At 44.9% G+C, this 18,208-nt stretch overlaps 1 protein-coding gene and 1 long non-coding RNA gene across 3 annotated transcripts; one reads left to right on the top strand and one right to left on the bottom strand.

Moving 5' to 3' along the window:
- Positions 1 to 3,264: 3,264 nt before the first annotated feature.
- Positions 3,265 to 6,711, bottom strand: LOC129627992 (uncharacterized). The gene is made up of 5 exons (XR_008702684.1): positions 6,471 to 6,711; positions 5,526 to 5,745; positions 4,459 to 4,553; positions 4,197 to 4,261; positions 3,265 to 4,030 (listed from the first exon to the last, which is right to left on the bottom strand). It is a non-coding gene; the product is annotated as an uncharacterized LOC129627992 (long non-coding RNA).
- Positions 5,606 to 15,440, top strand: POU2AF3 (POU class 2 homeobox associating factor 3). Of its 2 annotated transcripts, none has more exons than XM_055547411.1 (5): positions 5,606 to 5,667; positions 7,470 to 7,564; positions 11,694 to 11,745; positions 13,148 to 13,377; positions 14,756 to 15,440. In XM_055547411.1, exons 1-5 carry the CDS (start codon positions 5,661 to 5,663, stop codon positions 15,119 to 15,121), a joined length of 750 nt encoding a protein of 249 aa, XP_055403386.1. In that variant the 5' UTR covers positions 5,606 to 5,660; the 3' UTR covers positions 15,122 to 15,440. The 2 variants fall into 2 exon arrangements, with proteins under 2 accessions (XP_055403386.1, XP_055403385.1); XM_055547410.1 differs by having other exon boundaries at positions 5,607 to 5,667; positions 11,691 to 11,745.
- Positions 15,441 to 18,208: the final 2,768 nt, after the last annotated feature.

Raw genomic sequence — 18,208 nt, forward strand, 5'->3', positions numbered from 1 at the left:
CAGGTTTAATGTTTAACTTAGTCATACTCTTTACAAACCCAGGCAGTACTGGATATTGAGTTTTACTGGTAATATATCTAAGATGATTGATTTTGTGTTTTTAAATGTCTTTAACAAGGAAAATTACTGAACCTTTGAAGTAGCACAGAAAATGTTTTATGAATTCATTTAGGATATGCAGACTGTAAATATTACTAAGAATTCTTAGAAATAAAAGTTACTCAATGTTTGGTATTATATCTGGTGTGATTAAAACAAATATGATAAATAGATTAAGAATTAGAATCCCTAAAGATCAGATTAAATAAATAAGAAAATCTTTTACATTTATTTGTAAATGATGAGACCATGACTTATTTGATCTTTGATATTAAAGTGTCCTTTATTCATAATTTCTGATAAATAAGATATTTGGGTGTGCAATATGCAATTGTCAGTATATTACAAGGAAAAGAGGTAAAAAATGTCCAAGTTCTGAAAGGAAAAAATGTGGATAAAACAAATAATATCTAAGAATTAGCTCTTCACATTAGGAAAATCAATAGCCTTCTCTCAATCAAATATCTTAGGTGGAAAAATCCAAAAAATTAAACATAAATGAGTGATTACATATTTCTTAGCCTTGATAATATTTCTTAACCTTGATAATATATTCATAGGCTTTTATCATGTTAATCTCAATGCTTTTGTATGTCTTAAATGTTGCATAATAAAAATGTTTTAAGTAAAAGATGAGCTTTTCAAGAAGAATTTGATGGTATCTTCCTAAATGATAAACTATCCAATGCTCATTCCCCATGGAAGTCTCTTAAAGTAAAAACTTTGAATCTGTTTTATGGAAAGAGTTTGACTTACCACAGATCATTAAATAACCTTCGTATAATAGTTTTCCTGGTCATTTTCATACGGACCAAGCATTCACACTGGTCCCAGTAAGTACTTGTTTCCTCCATATTTTTGGAACTTGATATTACCCACAAGGTTTGGTAACAGTGTTCCTCAGTAAGAATGACAAAAGAACTTTGCATTAATAAAGAGAATTTACAGCCATAGTCAAATTTAGAGGGAATAAACTCCTTCTTTTTCTTATACTGAAAGTCTTTCCACATCCATGTGTCAAATGTGTGTAATTTAATAAAATCTCCTACTTTGGGGGGAAAATATAATGCTTTGCAGTGTCATTTGCATACAAAAGCCTGCAAAACTTTTGAGTTAAAATATTCAGCTTAAAACTTTAAAAAGAAATGTATGCTATTCCCATTATTTTGGTGCTACAGGACTTCAAGACGGTCAAGGACTAACTAAGAGTTTCTAAGATCAGTGCCTCAGAGATCTGAAATATTGCAATACATGAAGACTTAGAGAAACTATGGATGGTGAACCTCAAAAAGAAAAGGTTTGCAGCAGGAGTGGAAGAAGTGTGATAACTTCTTCAGGCTTAGCTCTGGGCCTGGTCAAAGCAGGTCATCATTATATACTTGTTGAATGAATGAATGAACCAATGAATGTACTGGACAGACCCATAATGAAGGAGCAGCAATGTGGAAGTGGGAGAACAGGTAATCCACATTACTCACCAAGCAGTTGATGGCAGAAAGCAGGACTATCTGTCTTTGTATTCCTGGTGCTTGATACCAGGCCAAGCATATAGATGGTACTCAACTAACACAACACATTGGATTTTGGCTGTGCCAGTGATCATTATATTTACAGCAGTGGAACAGGCTGCCTGACACGCAGTGAGCTCCCATTTCCTCAAGACTCATTTACAGGCCTACAGCTCACCCCAAGAGCTAGGCCAGATGACCACCAACAGGGATGTTTGAAAAATACGCCAAGTCTCTCTCAGTACCTCAGAGATCCCTTTAAACATCCAAACATCAGGACCCTGTGTTACATTTTGAGGCAAGAGAAACTGTTCAAGTCCACAACATTTTATTTTTCAGTCTTTTATTAAAAACTCCAAAGGGATGATCAGGACCTCAGGGCAGACAGCAGGTAACCATGAGGGTAGCTCAGTGGGTAAAGAATCCATCTGCAATGAAGGAGACCCCAGTTCAATTCCTGGGTTGGTAAGTTCCCCTGGAGAAGCAATAGTCTACCCACTCCAGTATTCTTGGGCTTCCCTGGTGGCTCAGATGGTAAAGAATCCACCTGCAGTGTGGGACACCTGAGTTTGATCCCTAGGTTGGGAAGATCCCCTGGAGAAGGGCATGGCAACCTACTCCAGTATTCTTGCCTAGAGAATCCCCATGGACAGAGGAGCCTGGAGGGCTACAGTCCATGGGGTCACACACAGTTGGACACGACTGAATGACTAAGCACAGCACATGCCCCCAGCAAGAAAGAAGAGTTCCCAGTCCGAGGCACACAAGCTGTCATTAGCATAATTAGCAGCTCCTCCTCCCCTCCAGGCAGCCTCTTCTCGGGGTTCCGGTGACCCCAGTGTTTACAGACCACTCTCCAGTCAGTATCTGCGCTGCCCCAGCCTCCCCACACATGCCAACAGCACAGCAGACAGCGCACACACTGTCCACACGCAACAGCATGTGCTGTTCAAAGCTCTGCCCAGTGGGTCTGCATGTCTCACAGCCAGTATTTTCCAATGTTTGTCACAACTCATCAGCGGATCATTAAATTATCTCAGCGACTCCCAATCAACATAGATTTTTCCTAAATAATATGAGATGGAAAAGATGGAACAGAAAATTTCAGACCATCTTACACGCATAGGTGTACATTGTTCCACAAAAATTTATTCTATAAACATATACTGTTATAGTATGTGAACATGTAAGATGAATTTCTTAGTTGTGGGTTGAAGTCTAAGAAGTTTGAAAGTGTCTGCTATAAAAGATCATGGAGATAACTCTAATAGTTAAGAGTAAGGGATTTATGAAACTTTGATTCCTAATCCTGCATGTACCTGCTCAGTAATCTTGATCATGCTCATCCCTCTGACCCTGCTTCCTCTCCTGGGATCTGGGGAGGTTCTACCATTCAGTGTGTGACATGCAACAAACACTCAGTGAAGGACAAACTCTAAAAAGTCCATGAGGAACATCGAAGGCTATGGGGTCTCAGAGCCGAGCTCACTGCTCCAGGCCACAAGACTCACGTGGCCCCACAAGGAAAATTTACGAGCGCAAGTTAGAAAGAACGCTCCCTCACCTCTACAGGCGTGGCATCTGGCTCTTAAGTATCTGTGCTAGGGTTTTGCAATTATAGAAACAGTGGAAACCAAACTCCTTAATGTTAGGCTACAAACTGAGGCGGGAGGGGGCCTTGTTTCTCAAATCAAGACTCCAGCCTAAGGAAATCCAGTTTTCCAAAGTTGCTAGCTAGCTACAGCACTGGAACATCCATCACTTCAGCTAGGGGCCAACGCAGAAGCCCCCAGAATTGCTGCTCTGGTTTGGGCAGAGCCTTCTGGAGGAAGGGACAGAGAAGTCTCTGCTGTCCCTACAGAGCCTGTGGCCTCCACACCACTCACCTCTCACCCAGCCCTGCCTGCCTTCTCCAAAGGGCAACCAGTCACCACCATCAGTTTCCATGATGTCGCTAAGGGCACTCTATGGCTCCTGCCATCCCCACCCATCTCCACCTAAAAGGACAAATTAGGAAGGCGACTAAGCCTGAAAAACTGAGACAGCGCCCCAGAACACGGGAAAACAGACACACACACAAAGCCCAGGAGAAAAACAGCAATGCAGATAAGGAATGGAGGAAAGTGATGACAAAAAGAGAGACGGAAAAAAAAAGAAACCCAGAAAAAAAATAATAACACAAAGGTGCAAGAGAAGATTTTATTTAAAGCAAGCCAAAAGAAAATAAGTATAAAATAAAAAGGAGGGCAAAAGAGAAGTCATGGAAGAAGCTAGATGGACAAGAGACTGTCCCTAATTCTACGCTGCTTGACTCACTGTTTCCTGAGAAGGGCTGTGCCCATGCACAACAGGGCATGAAGAAAGGAAACAGGGGCTCTCCTCTCTAAACTCCCGGTGGCTTTCCCCTCCTCACCAGGCTGGTCCTGAGGTCCAACAGGAAAACACAGGTTCAGTGCCTTGGGAGAAAGAAACTCCAGAGCTGACAGATTCCAGGTGGACTCGTGACAAATGTACTGCCAGGGGCCACCTCAAGGGTCCCCAGCCCTGATCTCCTCCCTGAGACATGGCTCCACTTGTCAGGCAACTTACCCATCACACTCTTGGTGTCTTGTCACTCTTAGAGAACTCCTTTCTCCACCTCTGTGTGCTCCACCCTGCAACCAACACATCCCAGAGCATTTGGGTATTTTTATGCTCAAATCCACTTTACGCATTTCAGAGAATAAAGAACAGGGGCCTATAAGTGTTACCTGTCCTGGCAACATGGAAATGTCTTGGCTTACCCGGAAAGGGAACCCCACTCTGCCTTCCCTCGGGGGCTAGGAGAGGATCTGGCCTGGCACCCACTCACTCTCTGGGCCACTTGTATCTTCTCAAGCTTCCAAATCACACAGAACAGGTACAGCAGGTGGTTGGAGAACATAACCCAGCACAATCTCAGGTCATCTGTAAGGGGATTAGGCCGGGACTGAGGGGGCAGCTGACCTCAAAGCCCTCCCACCTCTCACCCAAAGTGTGAAGGCCTGAACCCAAATCCATATCCTTTCAGCTAAAATGAGCAGAAGCCAAGCTTATCATCCTTTCTCAACACACGTTCCTGTGGCCAAAAGGCAGGGGTGGCTCCAGAGGGGAAAAAGGAGAGGAAAAAAACAAAAAGGGAACTTCATAGTGAAAAACCACCGGACTCAGACACTCTCCAGAGGGTGAGGCCCCAGAGGCATCCCCAGCTCTGTGGGGAGGAGCAAAGGGTCTTAATGTGCAGGCATTCTGAACTGAAACCCCAGTGTCTGGGGCACAGACAGAGAGCGGGGGAAAAGGGGAGGGAAGCCGGCACGTGGCCAGGCGGGGCCAGAAGGAGATGAGGCGCAGAGCGAAGGCCTCTGTAGGCCTCCAGCCTGCAACCTGGGCCCAGAGTGACTCCTTGCCAGGCCATACCTACTGGCTGCCATGTTTACTCCCCAAAACCTGAGATTTTCCCTTAAAACAGAGACTGAGGAGATGGAAACCAGTCAGCCCAGTCAGTCTGGCTCAGGTGGACATGAAGGGCAGCCTAGGTCACTCATGGATCCCAGAGCTCCCTTTGAGGCAGAAACACAGAGCATCTTTGAGGATTCCTGCTCTCTCTGTGGGAAGGTGGGCAAAATGCTCAAAATACAGTAAAAGCAAGGGTCAGGACCCAAAGGGGTCTCACTCCCTGTTTCTCTGGACTCTCCCTGGGGTGCCTGTGTGCAGGATTTCTGCAGAAGATAGTCCATTTTGTTAAGCCTTTGAATATTCAAATTGAAAGTATCGCGCAATCATTGATTGTCAAATCATGGGTTTCTAGAGGTTTTAAATACTTGGCATGAGGGGGAAAAAACTCAAACCTATACCCGAAGGTATAAAACATTAATTCTGTTTGTCTCCTGCTCCAGGAACCTGGGTGCAGCTGGATGCTTTGTGAAACTTTAAAAATGTTGCATCTCTGCTTCTCCCCCTGCACAGGAGCCCTCCTCCACGCTGAGTCCCTGCAGCTGCAGCATCCAGCCACCACCTCAGCTTCTGCTGACCACGATGTCGGGTAACTCCGCTGCTTCTTCTGGGGTAGGGTCACGAGGGCGAGGGGCGTTTTGATACGGGTGTATTTCCACGACTTTTCCTGCATGGAACAGAGAGGCACAAAGTCAGGGCATGCAAGTAGGAGCCCGGGATCGGGAGAGGGCACGGGCCACGCTGTGGCCGCTCCCACTCGGCGCCTGGTCCCCAGGGCAGAGGCCCAGAGACCCAGTTGACCGCAGCGGCGGTCCGCGTCCCGCGGTCCACCACCGGCCCTCTCACTTGGCCACAGATGTGACCCTGGGACTTCTCGGCTGAGCGAACTCTGCGCGCGCAGCAGCGGCGGCGGGGGGAGCTAGAGGCTCGCGATGAGCCCGGGACGCGCGCCGGCCGCCCAGAGCCGGGCCGTGGCGGTTCCTGCGCGGACCCCGGGCCGCACTCGCTGCCCCTGGGGCCGCGGACCCGGGAAGGAAGTCTCCGGGAGACGGTGGATGGCGGCAAGGGTGCGGCGCCCAGCCCCGCGGGCCAGATGCGGATCCCCTGGGTCTGGGCGACGAACTCAGGACCTCCTTTTCCGGGGGGAGACGTCTAGCCCCCGGGGCCGGGTCCCGGGGGCTCCCACCAGTCCTGCGGCGGTCTCCGTAGTGACCAGGCGAGGCGCTGGCGGCCCGACACGGTCGCGGGCGCTTCGGCCTATTGCGCGGCCCGCCCCCTCCCCGCGCGCCTGTCCCGCGCTCGCGCACTCCGGGGTCGAGGTCAGGGCCGGAGTCGTGCCCAGACTCCCTCGGCCACCTCCCCGCGAACGCTCGCCCGGCCCGACCTACTCACCGCGGCTCCGCGTCCCCCCACCCGCCACTCGGGGCCGCGGCTGCCCCGAGCTCCCGGCCCGCCGGACGCCCTCCCCGCCGACCCCTCGGGCGCTCGGCCTCTCCCGGGAGCCGGGCAGCCCGGGGCGGCCCCTTCTGGAGGGCGGCTTCCCTGCCGAGAGCGCGCGGTCCTGGGCTGCCCCGCACGCCTCCCCAGGGCTCGCGCTGCGCGGACTCGACTTGGAGTCTGGGCGCCGCAGGGAAATGCCAGCCTCAGAAAGGGAGGGGGTGGGGAGAGACGGGAAAAGGGGCGAGCAGGAGCGGGGCCTAAGGAGGGAGGCGGGAAAGAGGCGAAGGCGCAGAAAGGGGGCAAGGAGAGAGGAGGCAAGAGAAAAAGACGGGAGGGAGGGGGTCAGTTGTCAGGCCTGGTCCCTTTACTGGGCTCAGCCTAATGAGCTCCTCGCCATCCAAGGGCCCAGGGTCGGCCAAACCCCACCCGTCCGCTGCTTGCCCCAAGGCTGGCTTCCAGACCAGGGGCACACTGAGGTCAGAGGCTCCCCAGAAGCCAAGACTGGTCCCGTGGGAAAGGAAGGGACTCGGAACTTCCACTGGAGTGGGAGTCGGGTGGGCTAGGTCAGTGCTGAAGCATCCAGCCCCTCCCCCGGTCTCTCTTCCAGACCAGAACCCTGGGTTTCCCTAACTGAGCCAAGGAGGAGAGCTTCCCTAGACTGGTCTCCACGTTCCTGAGCAGAAAAACCTGTGCCCAGCCTGGGGTGGGTGGGCCCACAGATTTCCATAGGTTCTGTTTCCACTGGGGCCCTGAAACCTGCCCATGGTAATCTCTTCATCCTTTCAAGTTTGAGAAATTTGAGTTTCTTTCCCATCTGCCTTTTAGCATTCTCTTTGCGATATCCAGTCCTAGAGATCTGGCGTTAGATGCCATAGTTTATAAAGACCCCTACACCCTTGCCTGACACTGCAGACCTTACCCTTGACCGCTGACTCAGTTGCCTTTCCCCAGAAAAACCTAAGGTGTATCAAGGTGTCCGGGTGAAGATCACAGTGAAGGAGCTGCTGCAGCAGAGAAGGGCACACCAGGCAGCCTCAGGGGGAACCGTAAGCATAAACCCTTCACTTGTTCCCAAATGGTGTTCCGCTTCATTCTGCCCTGTGTCTGGGAAAGTGTAGGAGGCCTCCCTGGGCCCATCACCATCCCCAGACTTGGCCTTCTTAAGCTGATCTTACAACATCTGTGCCCACCTTCATCCCAGTTCACCACAGAGAACAGACATGTTGTAGGGCTCAGGACTTGGGGGAGTCCAGCCCTCACTGATCAGAGTCGAGCGTGTTGGTCCAGTGCAGGGAGAGAAGCAGCAGTAGGTAAGTAGGTTCTTATTCTGTAGGAAGATAGTGTATGTGCCCTCACATAGGCAAAGGAAATCTCTCCCAGAAATGTCCTTTTAGGAAGCCCTTCATGGGGCGATTCTCCATGGAACCTCCCCCCCACCGCATCCCCTGTCCTCATTCTTCTGATCCCAAGCACTGAAATTACCCAGCTGAAAGGGGCTGTGTAGCCTCAGAGGAGACAGCTTGGAATATAGAACCACCTCCTTATATGTGATGAAGCCTTAAGCAGTTCCGGGTTATGAGATAGACCTGGGCAGTCATAAGGGTACCTACCATTTTATGTGCATCCTAAAGCAGAAGATACTGGCAAGAATGCTCAGCAGCGGAACCAAATAAACTAGGGTGGTTTCCCCCAAGAGAGGGCAATTAGAGCCCTTGATCACACAGTTGCCTTTGGGTTGGTTTGGGTGTAGATTCAGATACGAAGGATGGGCCCATATTGCCAGTGATAAGACTGGTCCTGTCTTCAGCTTATTGGCATCTGTCCCACAACAGTGTTTGTGTCCAGTGCTGTTTGTGTGCAGTGCCTGAGTTCATAAAACGGGCCTTTTAGGGAAGATGCAGATGCCCTAGCAGTGGTGAACACAGGTTCTAGAACCAGTGAACTGGGTTCAGACCTCAGTTCCTCCATTGTGTGAAGGCTTGAGCAAGTTACTCAGTCTCTCATGTCTCAGTTTCCTTTAAGCTGGAAATGGATTTTGTGAGGAGTAAATGGGTTATTACACATAAACACTTAGAAGAACACTTTCCACTTAGAAAGTGCTCAATACATGTTAGCTATCATTATTATTATTTGTGAAAAGTAGCTAAAATAAAATTAGAATCAGAAGTTAAAAGCCAGATATTCACTAGTGTTCACTCACACCCTTTGCTCAGAGTTTAGAGGTTTCTGTGATATGGCATGGGCAGCACAAATTTTATATTTGCTGGATGTCAAGTCAGTGGGCTTCCCAGGTAGCTCAGTGGCAAAAAAAAAAAAAAAAAAAAAATCCACCTGCCAATGTAAGAGACATGGGAGATATAGGTTCAATCCCTGGATTGAGAAGATCCCCTGGAGGAGGAAATAGCAACCCACTCCAGTATTCTTGCCTGGATAATCCCATGGACAGAGGAGCCTGCGGGTTGCAAAGTCCGTGGGGTTGCAAAGAGTCGGACACTTCTGAGCCAGTGAGCATGCATGCAAAGTCAGTACCTCCATATGTAGAACTTCAGCTCATGCTAAAGTTTTAAACTTTTTTCCATTTGTAGAGGGCTTTCCAGTGGTTCTTTTAAAGCACTTTTGCACACTCACTGTTTCTTTTAGTTCTTATAATAACAAGGAGAGGTGAGTGGATCAGGGATCTGTATGCCTCTATTACAGCTAAGGTTCAAAGCCTTACAGTTGCTAATGGTAGAGCAAAAAGTGGGACCAAGACCCACTTATTCTTTAAAAAAAAACACAACAACTTTCCCACCTGTTGGCTCCCTAAATTCATCTTCCTGCAGATCCAGCTGTACTGAGCAGGAGTCTGGTAGCCTTAACTACCAACTCCTTTATTTCAGAGATTATTTTAAAATTAATAAAACCAGGAACAAAGGAACTGAGATATACTAGTGGTACCAAAAAAGAAAAAAAAATCATCAGGATGTTCCTAACAAAATGTAATCTTTCATTAAGGGGCTTTGGGACCTTGTACAGTTCTGCTCCAGCTGCAACCTGGAGAAGACCCACTTGCATATGGCTACTGTATTATTCTTGGTCACTTCTGGGTTGGTTTGGCCACTGTTTCCCTGTTAGCTAGCTTCTGGAATGAAAGCAAGGCTGAAACATTTCATTTGTGTATCTGACCAGTATCTATTCCCTAGAGCAGTTTGACTTATCTAAATTTTTCTGAATTCCTCTCTGAAAAATAATCAAGCAGTACTTCTAAACCAGTGCCTTGCAGGAACATGCAGGGCAAAGCTGGCCCCAACTTTGCTTTCTGGAAGATGATACCCACCCAGGTCCTCACAGGCATGGAGGAGTAACACAGAGATGATTTAACTATGAGAGTCAGATGTAAAATTCCTCACTGGGAACCAGCAGAAGGATCTGGGATTCTAGGAAGCCTAGGAGGTATAGTCAGTAGACACGGATGGTAGATAGAAGGGGATAGTGTATGTATGCCTGCTTCTGGTTTAACAGAGATCATCTCCAATTTGTTCAGTGGTTGAAGGAGACCTTTGGGAAGCATTAAGCCAAGGAAAGAGTTGATTTTTTATCAAATACATAAAGCAGGAAGAAATTTATCATAATTTGTTGTAAAAACAGAGTAGTATCCACAATTTGAAATTTTAAGAAGGCAATCCTGGATGGAAGTTATAGATTGAGACAAATGTTAAGGTATCCAGTAGTGCCAGGAGACACACATGCATGTCAGATTTGTCAATTTCAAAAACTTACTTCAGCAGAATCAGTTTACAAACAGCCCTACACACATATACACACACACACATACACACACACACACACACACACACACACATTAACTCTCTCACCTACAGGATAAAGAGAAACTTGAATTAGTACTTACCAAAAAACATAATTTACCCTTTTCTACTATTAATTTTTTTAAACAGAGGATGTGTTTTTATAAATCATAGATTGTGGATTTTTGCGCTGTTTGAAATCTAGGGAAAGGAGACTGTCTTTGTATTCTTGGAGCAGAGTAGAAAGTGAACCCATGACTAGCGAGATAATATCACGTAGGATATTGTAAACATACCTGAGGGAGATAACCTGGGGAGGTCTACAAAGAGACCATTCCGGGGGAGGAATGGGGTTAACGAGAGCTCTACAATGAGTTTTTAAAACCCACTCCTTCCAAGTGCTTGAGCTCAAGCTGCAGCCAAATATTTGCATAAAGAGCTGGTGAAGGATTCCAGCTTCCTGGTTCATGACATTACAGCATGGATCATTTTCAAAATTAACACCACCTCCTATTTCAGCAGCAACTGAGTGTGCAGGCTCCCAGGGGCTCAGTGTACAGCTGTGAGTGTACCCCGCGAGACAGGAGACAGGCATGCGGAGCTCTGCTTCCTGGCACAGACTCTCGGAGCAAGGCTGGCTGGTCCCTTTAAACTTTAAAGCCACCACCTGAAACCTGAAATAAAAAAGTCCTAAATTACTCAATTAGTACAGTTATTAATTTAACCAGAAGACACAGGCTGCTTTACTTTGAATAGTTAAAAGGAACAGACTCATAAACTTCAGGTATTTATTGTAGTGAAAAAAAGCAAATTTTATAGAAGATAGCATAAAAAGTCCAGAGAAGTAAAATATTTCCCAACCATTAACTACAATGTAGATAAGCTACAGGTTACTGACTACAACTTTAAGAAAATATTTTCTGTTATATCATAGCTAGGAAGAACATGTGACTATTTTTAGCTATCCAAGATTAAGCCAACAGATAGTGTAAGAAAATTTTGAGGAAAATGATTGACTGAGTTATAGCTAGTTGGGATTAAATAAATGTTAGTCCTTATTAATTTTAAATTAAATAGTTTAATAGACTCTCTACTGAGTTTTCTTGAACTGTTCATTTATGTAATATAAAAATCATTTAAATTAATTTTTATCAAAATTAATAAAAATTTAAGTGGGAGACACTAGAAGAAAATCCCCAAGCAAAAATAAAAGTTGAATATGAATAAGATATAACATCGGTTGTATTTCACAGCGGCAAGTTTTTTTAGAAGAAAGGATCTGGCTTACCTTAAAGTAGAAGGCAACATAGTTCATGTCAAAATGTTTTAGCTTTCCCTTTAAAGAACTCTTATTTCACTTTGCTTTGTGGTCATCTTGCTTTGGCAGCAGTCCGGAGGCAACAGTGTCCACCTTTCAGACCCAGTCCCACCATCTTCTGCAGGTCAGTACAGCCAGCCTTACAATTCCCTCAAAAACACTTGCAAAAGTCCATCTCGAAAGGCTTTTAGTACTTGATTCAGGGGTTAAGATAGGCACCACCATTTAATTGGAATCCAACCAATCAGAAGGTGAAAAAAAAGGCATGGTGACTCCAAATATAAGCCCAGCAAGGAAACAGGTGCAACATTTTGTCCTCATTTCTGAACTGTCTATTCTCTGCTATCTACTCTGTCCCAAGAGCTTGTTCCTCACATTAGTTCCAGGTCCTCATTTCCAAGTAACTAATCTTGATTAAAAGATCAGAATTGCTTTCTGAAACCTGTTATCTTTTAAGTGTACTATTAGGTGGAAAACCAGACATCCCGAGGTCCTAGAATAATGCCTTTGCTCTTGTTTCACTTAGTTTCTAGCCGACAGGGGCTTCCCTCCTCTCCTTTACTCTCTTCCCAGAAAGCAGTTCAAACAAGTGTGTTTTCTCAGCCCATTACGAATAACGCTATTACATAAACACTCCTACCGATGCCACTCGCAGCTCAGAGTTGAGGGAGGTCATCTATAAGGAAACCTGTGCTATGGGAACTCCCCACTGAATGTGCCACTTTAACTTAACCTTAAAGGAGCCTTGAGACTTCAAAACCTCCAGTGTTCCGTCATTCCTCTAAGCCTATCTTCTTTGAGCATTTCAGGATAATAATCAAAATTGGGGCCTATTAATACTAAAATGGAAAAGGAGTCATGTTTTTGGAGCTATTCTTGTTTTGTATTTAAGCACTTAGATTAATTCCTTGATCACATGTAATGTAATGTGTTCACTAAGGAAACATTTTTGCCTTTTGTAATATAAAACAAATAATACTAGATTGTATTCTGTATTCCTGGTTTCTCCCTTTTATGATTTGTGTTGCCGTTTATAATACTCCTCAAAATATAAGTTCAGTTCAGTCACTCAGTGTGAAAACTTTTAGAAAGCAATTAACCCTAGATCAAGAGGATTATTTGCCATGGCATCAGTTTTCTTAAAGCCTCAAGCAACTCTACAGTTTACTTTTGAGAGATGAGGTTCACGTGGACTGCAGATAGGGGCTGGGTGTTGGTGCTTATAGTCCAAGAAAGTGGACAGTGAAAGTTTGAGCTTGGCTGTGACAGTTGGACAGAAATTGGATCACCGTTCTTTTCTTTTCACCTTTTGAATAAATCTCCAAGCTATTAATCAGATTCATTTCACTGGGCTTGAATTAACTAAGGCAACTTTAAAAATCCAAATTGCCTGCCTATTTACTTTTCTCAAACTTTCCCCTTTTCCCCCTAGATGTAGGAAATATTCAGAATATAGACTAGAACTCCATTCACATATGTAAGTGCAGTTTTTAAACCAAAACCTCTCCTGTTCCTTTTTCTTCTAGGACTGTATTTTGAGCCTGAACCAATTCCTTCCACACCCAATTATTTCCAACCCCGAGAATTTTCCAGTTGTGTTTCTTGTGAAGAAAACCCAGGCTTTCTGGACCAGATATTTGATTCCTACCTTCAGCCAGAGACACACCCGGATCCTTCGCTTAGTTCCATGCAAAGTACTCCACACTATTTCCCAGACAGCTTCCAAGCTGCCCCTTTCTGCTTTAACCAGAGCCTGGTAATTTATCTCTGTTCTTTACAAAACCTGTTATTGCCTACTATGGGGCAGAGAGTTTGTATCATCTCGTGAGAAATCATACAAACGCTATCAACAAGGAAATCATCCAGGAAGCCAGCAAAGACTGATGTAAAACCCAACAGAGGTAGAAATAGCTACATATTGAAGGGCAAAAACCTCTGGAAACACGTGTAATCACGATTTCCTGAGTCAGCTATGCCCAGAGTACATTGGTGTGTGGCCATAAAAAGGTTTCCCGGCAATATTCATTTAATGTTTTTAAACTGTAAAATTCAGACTTCTCTCTGTTGGAAATTACTGATTTAAACAATGGCCCTTGGATTTTTGAGTTCTAGAAAATGGAATTAAGGCTGTGTCAACAAGGCAAACTGTTGTCTGATAAGGAGCTATTTCTGTTTTATTTTGACACTTAATTGGCTCTCCTAAAGGGTCTTATTGGTCTGGTACAGGCATAAGAGCCCATTTTAGTCTGAGATGTTTGGTAAAAAGTGAAGCCCTAATAGTTGAAAACATTTACATTGTCTGTTCATATCAGACCTTATATTATTGAAAATGTGTTATCAGTTTAAATGGAGTGAGGCTTCCATTGGTAGTTACCAATTGTTGAAGATGTCTTTTAGATACTGTTAAAAACCTTAAAAACAGGTTTTTTTAAATGTAAATTCTTTTTTGCTTTTGGTTTGTCAAAAGTCCATGTAAGTAAGTGAATTTTAAGGGGATAAGAAATTAACTCTACAGGATATACACACAGGGCCCCCCAAACATCCACTTCTCTTCCAGCTCCCAAGTTAGGCTTTCTCAGTAACAATCATGGACCCGCTTAAGAGGGAGCAGAAAGTACCTTTTTCCACAGAGGATAAGACTTTAGTGCCTATAACAGGAGTTTGGAGTCTTGGAGCCTCCCAGACACTGGCTCCGTGAGGATCCCAGCTCTCCCTGTGTATTCACCTTCTTCTCCACAGTCAAGGGTGTGGAGAAACATCCAGGGTGCCACCTGCCCCTTACATCAAGGCACAAGCAAGATTTGATGTGCAGGTGACCAGGCACAATGGGATTTTGTGGTTTCAAGAACAAAGCATCCTGTAAAGTATGCTTATAACAAAGAAAGCCAGTGAAGCAGGGCAGTTTATTGTTGGGAAAGAAATAGGTAAATAGAGAATGTGGTGTCATGAAATCACACAGCCAGCAAATAAAATTACTTCTGCAGATTTGGGTTGGGTCGGATGGTTTTGTTATGCTTTTTTTTTTTCCCACCCCTAATGTTCTTTTACTCTGAGTTAATAAATCGGCTCTATTCAGTTCTTTTAATCCTGTCTAATTTATCACGCTTTTTGGTCCTTGGTTTTCATCTCTCTAGACGCCAGAATCGCCTTCGGATTCCTCCACTCTCTCTGGCTCCTTCGACTACAATTACTGTCCTGCTCAGCTGCCTTCATACACCGCGGAGAGCCACACCGCTCTCCCGCAGCTGGACACCAGGAACTGCGGCCACCCGTCGGAAGATTACGCCTACTCTCACCCGCCCGCGCACGCCCAGTATGACAGCTTCTCCCCCGCCTCCATCTGCTGCTGTGCCTCCTGTGAGGCCGAACGCTTGGACGCCTTCAGAGCCTCAGACTGCTTTTCCTACCCCAGCACAGACTATGTGAATTTCGCTCCCTCCGCAGCAGCAAGCAGTGATTTCTATAAGAGGGAAACAAATTGGGACATTTGCTACAGTTAATAGAAATGACGCCTATTTGGAACATGACATGCGTACATCTTTTTTTTTTTTTTCTTTTTTTACCACCTCTAGATGACAACTCAAAATATACAACCTGCTAACAAAATATCACAGGTGCAGTTTACATGTCACCGTTTTTGGTTTTCTGACACTAATTGAGGCATCAAGACAGAGTCCTTAGGCTCAGTCATACTGCCACTCCTACTTTGTATGCTTAACGGTTAAAATTTTTGTAGGGAACATTCGGTTGTTTTACTTTTTTGTGTGTAACGAACAAATGATAATTTTTTAACTAATAAATAATTTTGTATTACTAAAAGTTGGCTTGTTTTTTAAATTTTCCACTAGTCATTCCCCAACTGATATGAATAATATCAAGTTATTCTGGAAATCAAGAATTACTCTTTAGTATTTAATCCCACTTGTTCACAGATTGAAAATTATTTTAATGCGGTGAGGTACCTTGGCTCCCGTGGGCATGGAGGGTAGACACAGCTGTGATGGCTGAAGCGGGACATTCAGCCTCCACTGCTAGACGAGGGTATACATCTTGGGGTAACATCAGAGAAAGACGTGTATGAATCATTAGTTTCTCATGTGTATCAGTGGTCAATGGAAGGTTAAGATGCCTCAAAAGCACATCATACCTACAGCAGGGTTAAACTGTAGATAATTCTTTTCATACCCAAAATCCTGTTTTGTAAACTTCGAGGGCAAATACTTAATCTTTCTCTTGAGAGCTGCCATGCAGTTGATGTACCACAAAGGTTAGAATTCTTTGTTACTTTCTATTTCTGAATTTCTGCTTTAGGTCTTTAAATATGCATCACTTATTTACAGATTGATTTATAGGATTGACCATGTTATTTACAATTGAACTTCTCTGATTAATCTGTTTGAACAAGGCCAACTGCCTTTCAAGGTGAAGAGGAGCTACTAAAGCTATCTGTCCTAAACTATACTGTTGAATCCTGTTTGTTGAGGGCATGAAGGCACAGGACTTCATCTCCACAGTGAGGTCTGGGGGCATTTTCCGTGTCCTGAGGTTCAGCACAAGGGAAGCAATACTGGTACCATTGGTACTGGCCACAGCTACCATTTTCTGAGCCCTTCTATGTGCCAGAATTGTCTATTGATCTTCTCACACATCATCTCAATCTTCACAGTAACATTGATAGCAAAATGAGAAGTCTGAGGTTCAGAGAAGTTAAGTCACCTGCCCACTGTCACGCAGCCAATAAGTGGCTGCGCTAGGGTCTGAAAAATACCAAGAAGTGCTCCCTACTCTCCACTGGTGAAACGTTTGAGCTGCCATTTGTGAAAGACTGCTCGGGAGCCTGAGGAATCATTCTCCATTAAACCCCAACCTTCCTGTTGACACAAAACTGTGTTCCCAGCTGCCTACAAATAGTCAGAGCTTTCCAGCTGGGTCGGACTGTCCACAGGAAAAGAAGGTGCCAAGCACAAGAGCTGGAAGATGGAGGGGAAGAAGGTGACAAGCCTCCACCTCAGTGGGTTTCTTTTGATCAGGAGACACATTTGCTTTCAAATTGACACCATCTGACTGTCCCTTCCCTGGGGACTCTACTAAGGCTTGGGCAAACAGGACAAGTTACAACCTGCCTCTGGGATAGATGTGCCAGGGGAACAGAACAATCACTGCCTTTCTGAGACACCAATAAAAATAAAATTTTAATAGTTTCAAACCAAACTGAAACCGGTCTATTGTCAACAAATGTCTGTGCACACAGCCCAAAGCCCCTGCACACCTTGTACCCACCCCCAGCAGCTGCCCCAAAGAGACAAAGAGCAAAGAACACACAGATGTCCAGTGGTTGGCACCAAAATCTCTTTCCTGGATGCCATTCTTTTTTTCATTCCCCACTTCTATCCTCTGCTTTCTGAATCGGTGACCTTGCAGCGTTGAGAGCACTTCCTGCTTCCTTGTATCTGGTTCTTTCTTCACATGTCCTTTAATTTTTCCCCTAAATCTGGCATGGAAAAAGATTCATTTTTTAAAAATGTGAGACAAGAGCTAAAATCTCTACTGCGTATTATGATGAATAACTCCAACTTTAAAATGGGCTTCATAGGTGGTGCTAGTGGATAAATATCTGCCTGCCAATGCAGGAGATGCAAGAGATGCAGGTTCAATCCCCTGGGTTGGGAAGATCCCCTGGAATAGAAAATGGCACCCCACTCCAGTAGTCTTACCTGGAAAATCCCATGGGCAGAGGAGCCTGGCAGACTATATACAGTCCATGGGTTTGCAAAGAGTCAGACATGACTGAGCACAAAGCATATAAAATGGTCCTTAAGATCTTTGCAAAAATTTGGGACCACAGAACACCTGACATGCTACAAAGTCAATGGACACAGGCCACCTAGCCTCTTACCCACTGCAGCTCACACAGTGACACGGAGCTGCACAGCAGCTCTGAGACAGCCCAGAACGCTTCTCATCAATAGATGCCTAGGAAGCTGGATAAAACACAGGTGCCCAGGAAAAGGTCAGTTTTCATTCCAATCCCAAAGAAAGGCAATACCAATGCATGCTCAAATTACCGTACAATTGCACTCATTTCACAATTGTTATCAAAATTATGTTCAAAACCTTCAAGCTAGGCTTCAGCAGTATTTGAACTGAGAAATTCTAGATGTTCAGCAGGATTTAGAAAAGGCAGAGAACCAGAGATCAAATTGCCCACATCTGTTGGATCATAAAAAAAATCAAGAGAATTCCAGAAAAACATCTACTTCTGCTTCATTGATTATGCTAAAGCTTTTGACTGTGTGGATCACAACAAACTGTGGAAAATTCTTACAGATATGGAAGTACCAGACCACATTACCTGTCTCCTGAAAAGTCTGTATGCAGGTTAAGAAGCAACAGTTAGAACCAGACATGGAACAACAGACTGGTTCAAAATTGGGAAAGGAGTACGTCAAGGCTTGTTTAACCTGTCACCCTGCTTGTTTAACTTCTATGCAGAGTACAGGCTGGATGAAGCACAAACTGGAATCAAGATTGCCAGGAGAAATATCAATAACCTCAGATATGCAGATGACACCACCCTTATGGCAGAA

The sequence above is a fragment of the Bubalus kerabau genome, chromosome 15, assembly GCF_029407905.1.
Source record: "Bubalus kerabau isolate K-KA32 ecotype Philippines breed swamp buffalo chromosome 15, PCC_UOA_SB_1v2, whole genome shotgun sequence".
NCBI lineage: Eukaryota > Metazoa > Chordata > Mammalia > Artiodactyla > Bovidae > Bubalus > Bubalus kerabau.

Excerpts from the sequence above, each read along its gene's own strand:
- POU2AF3 (XM_055547410.1), top strand. Across the intron at positions 7,565-11,690 it reads AGGCAGCCTCAGGGGGAACC|CAGTCCGGAGGCAACAGTGT; the intron begins GTAAGCATAAAC and ends TTGCTTTGGCAG. Across the intron at positions 13,378-14,755 it reads TCTGCTTTAACCAGAGCCTG|ACGCCAGAATCGCCTTCGGA; the intron begins GTAATTTATCTC and ends TCATCTCTCTAG.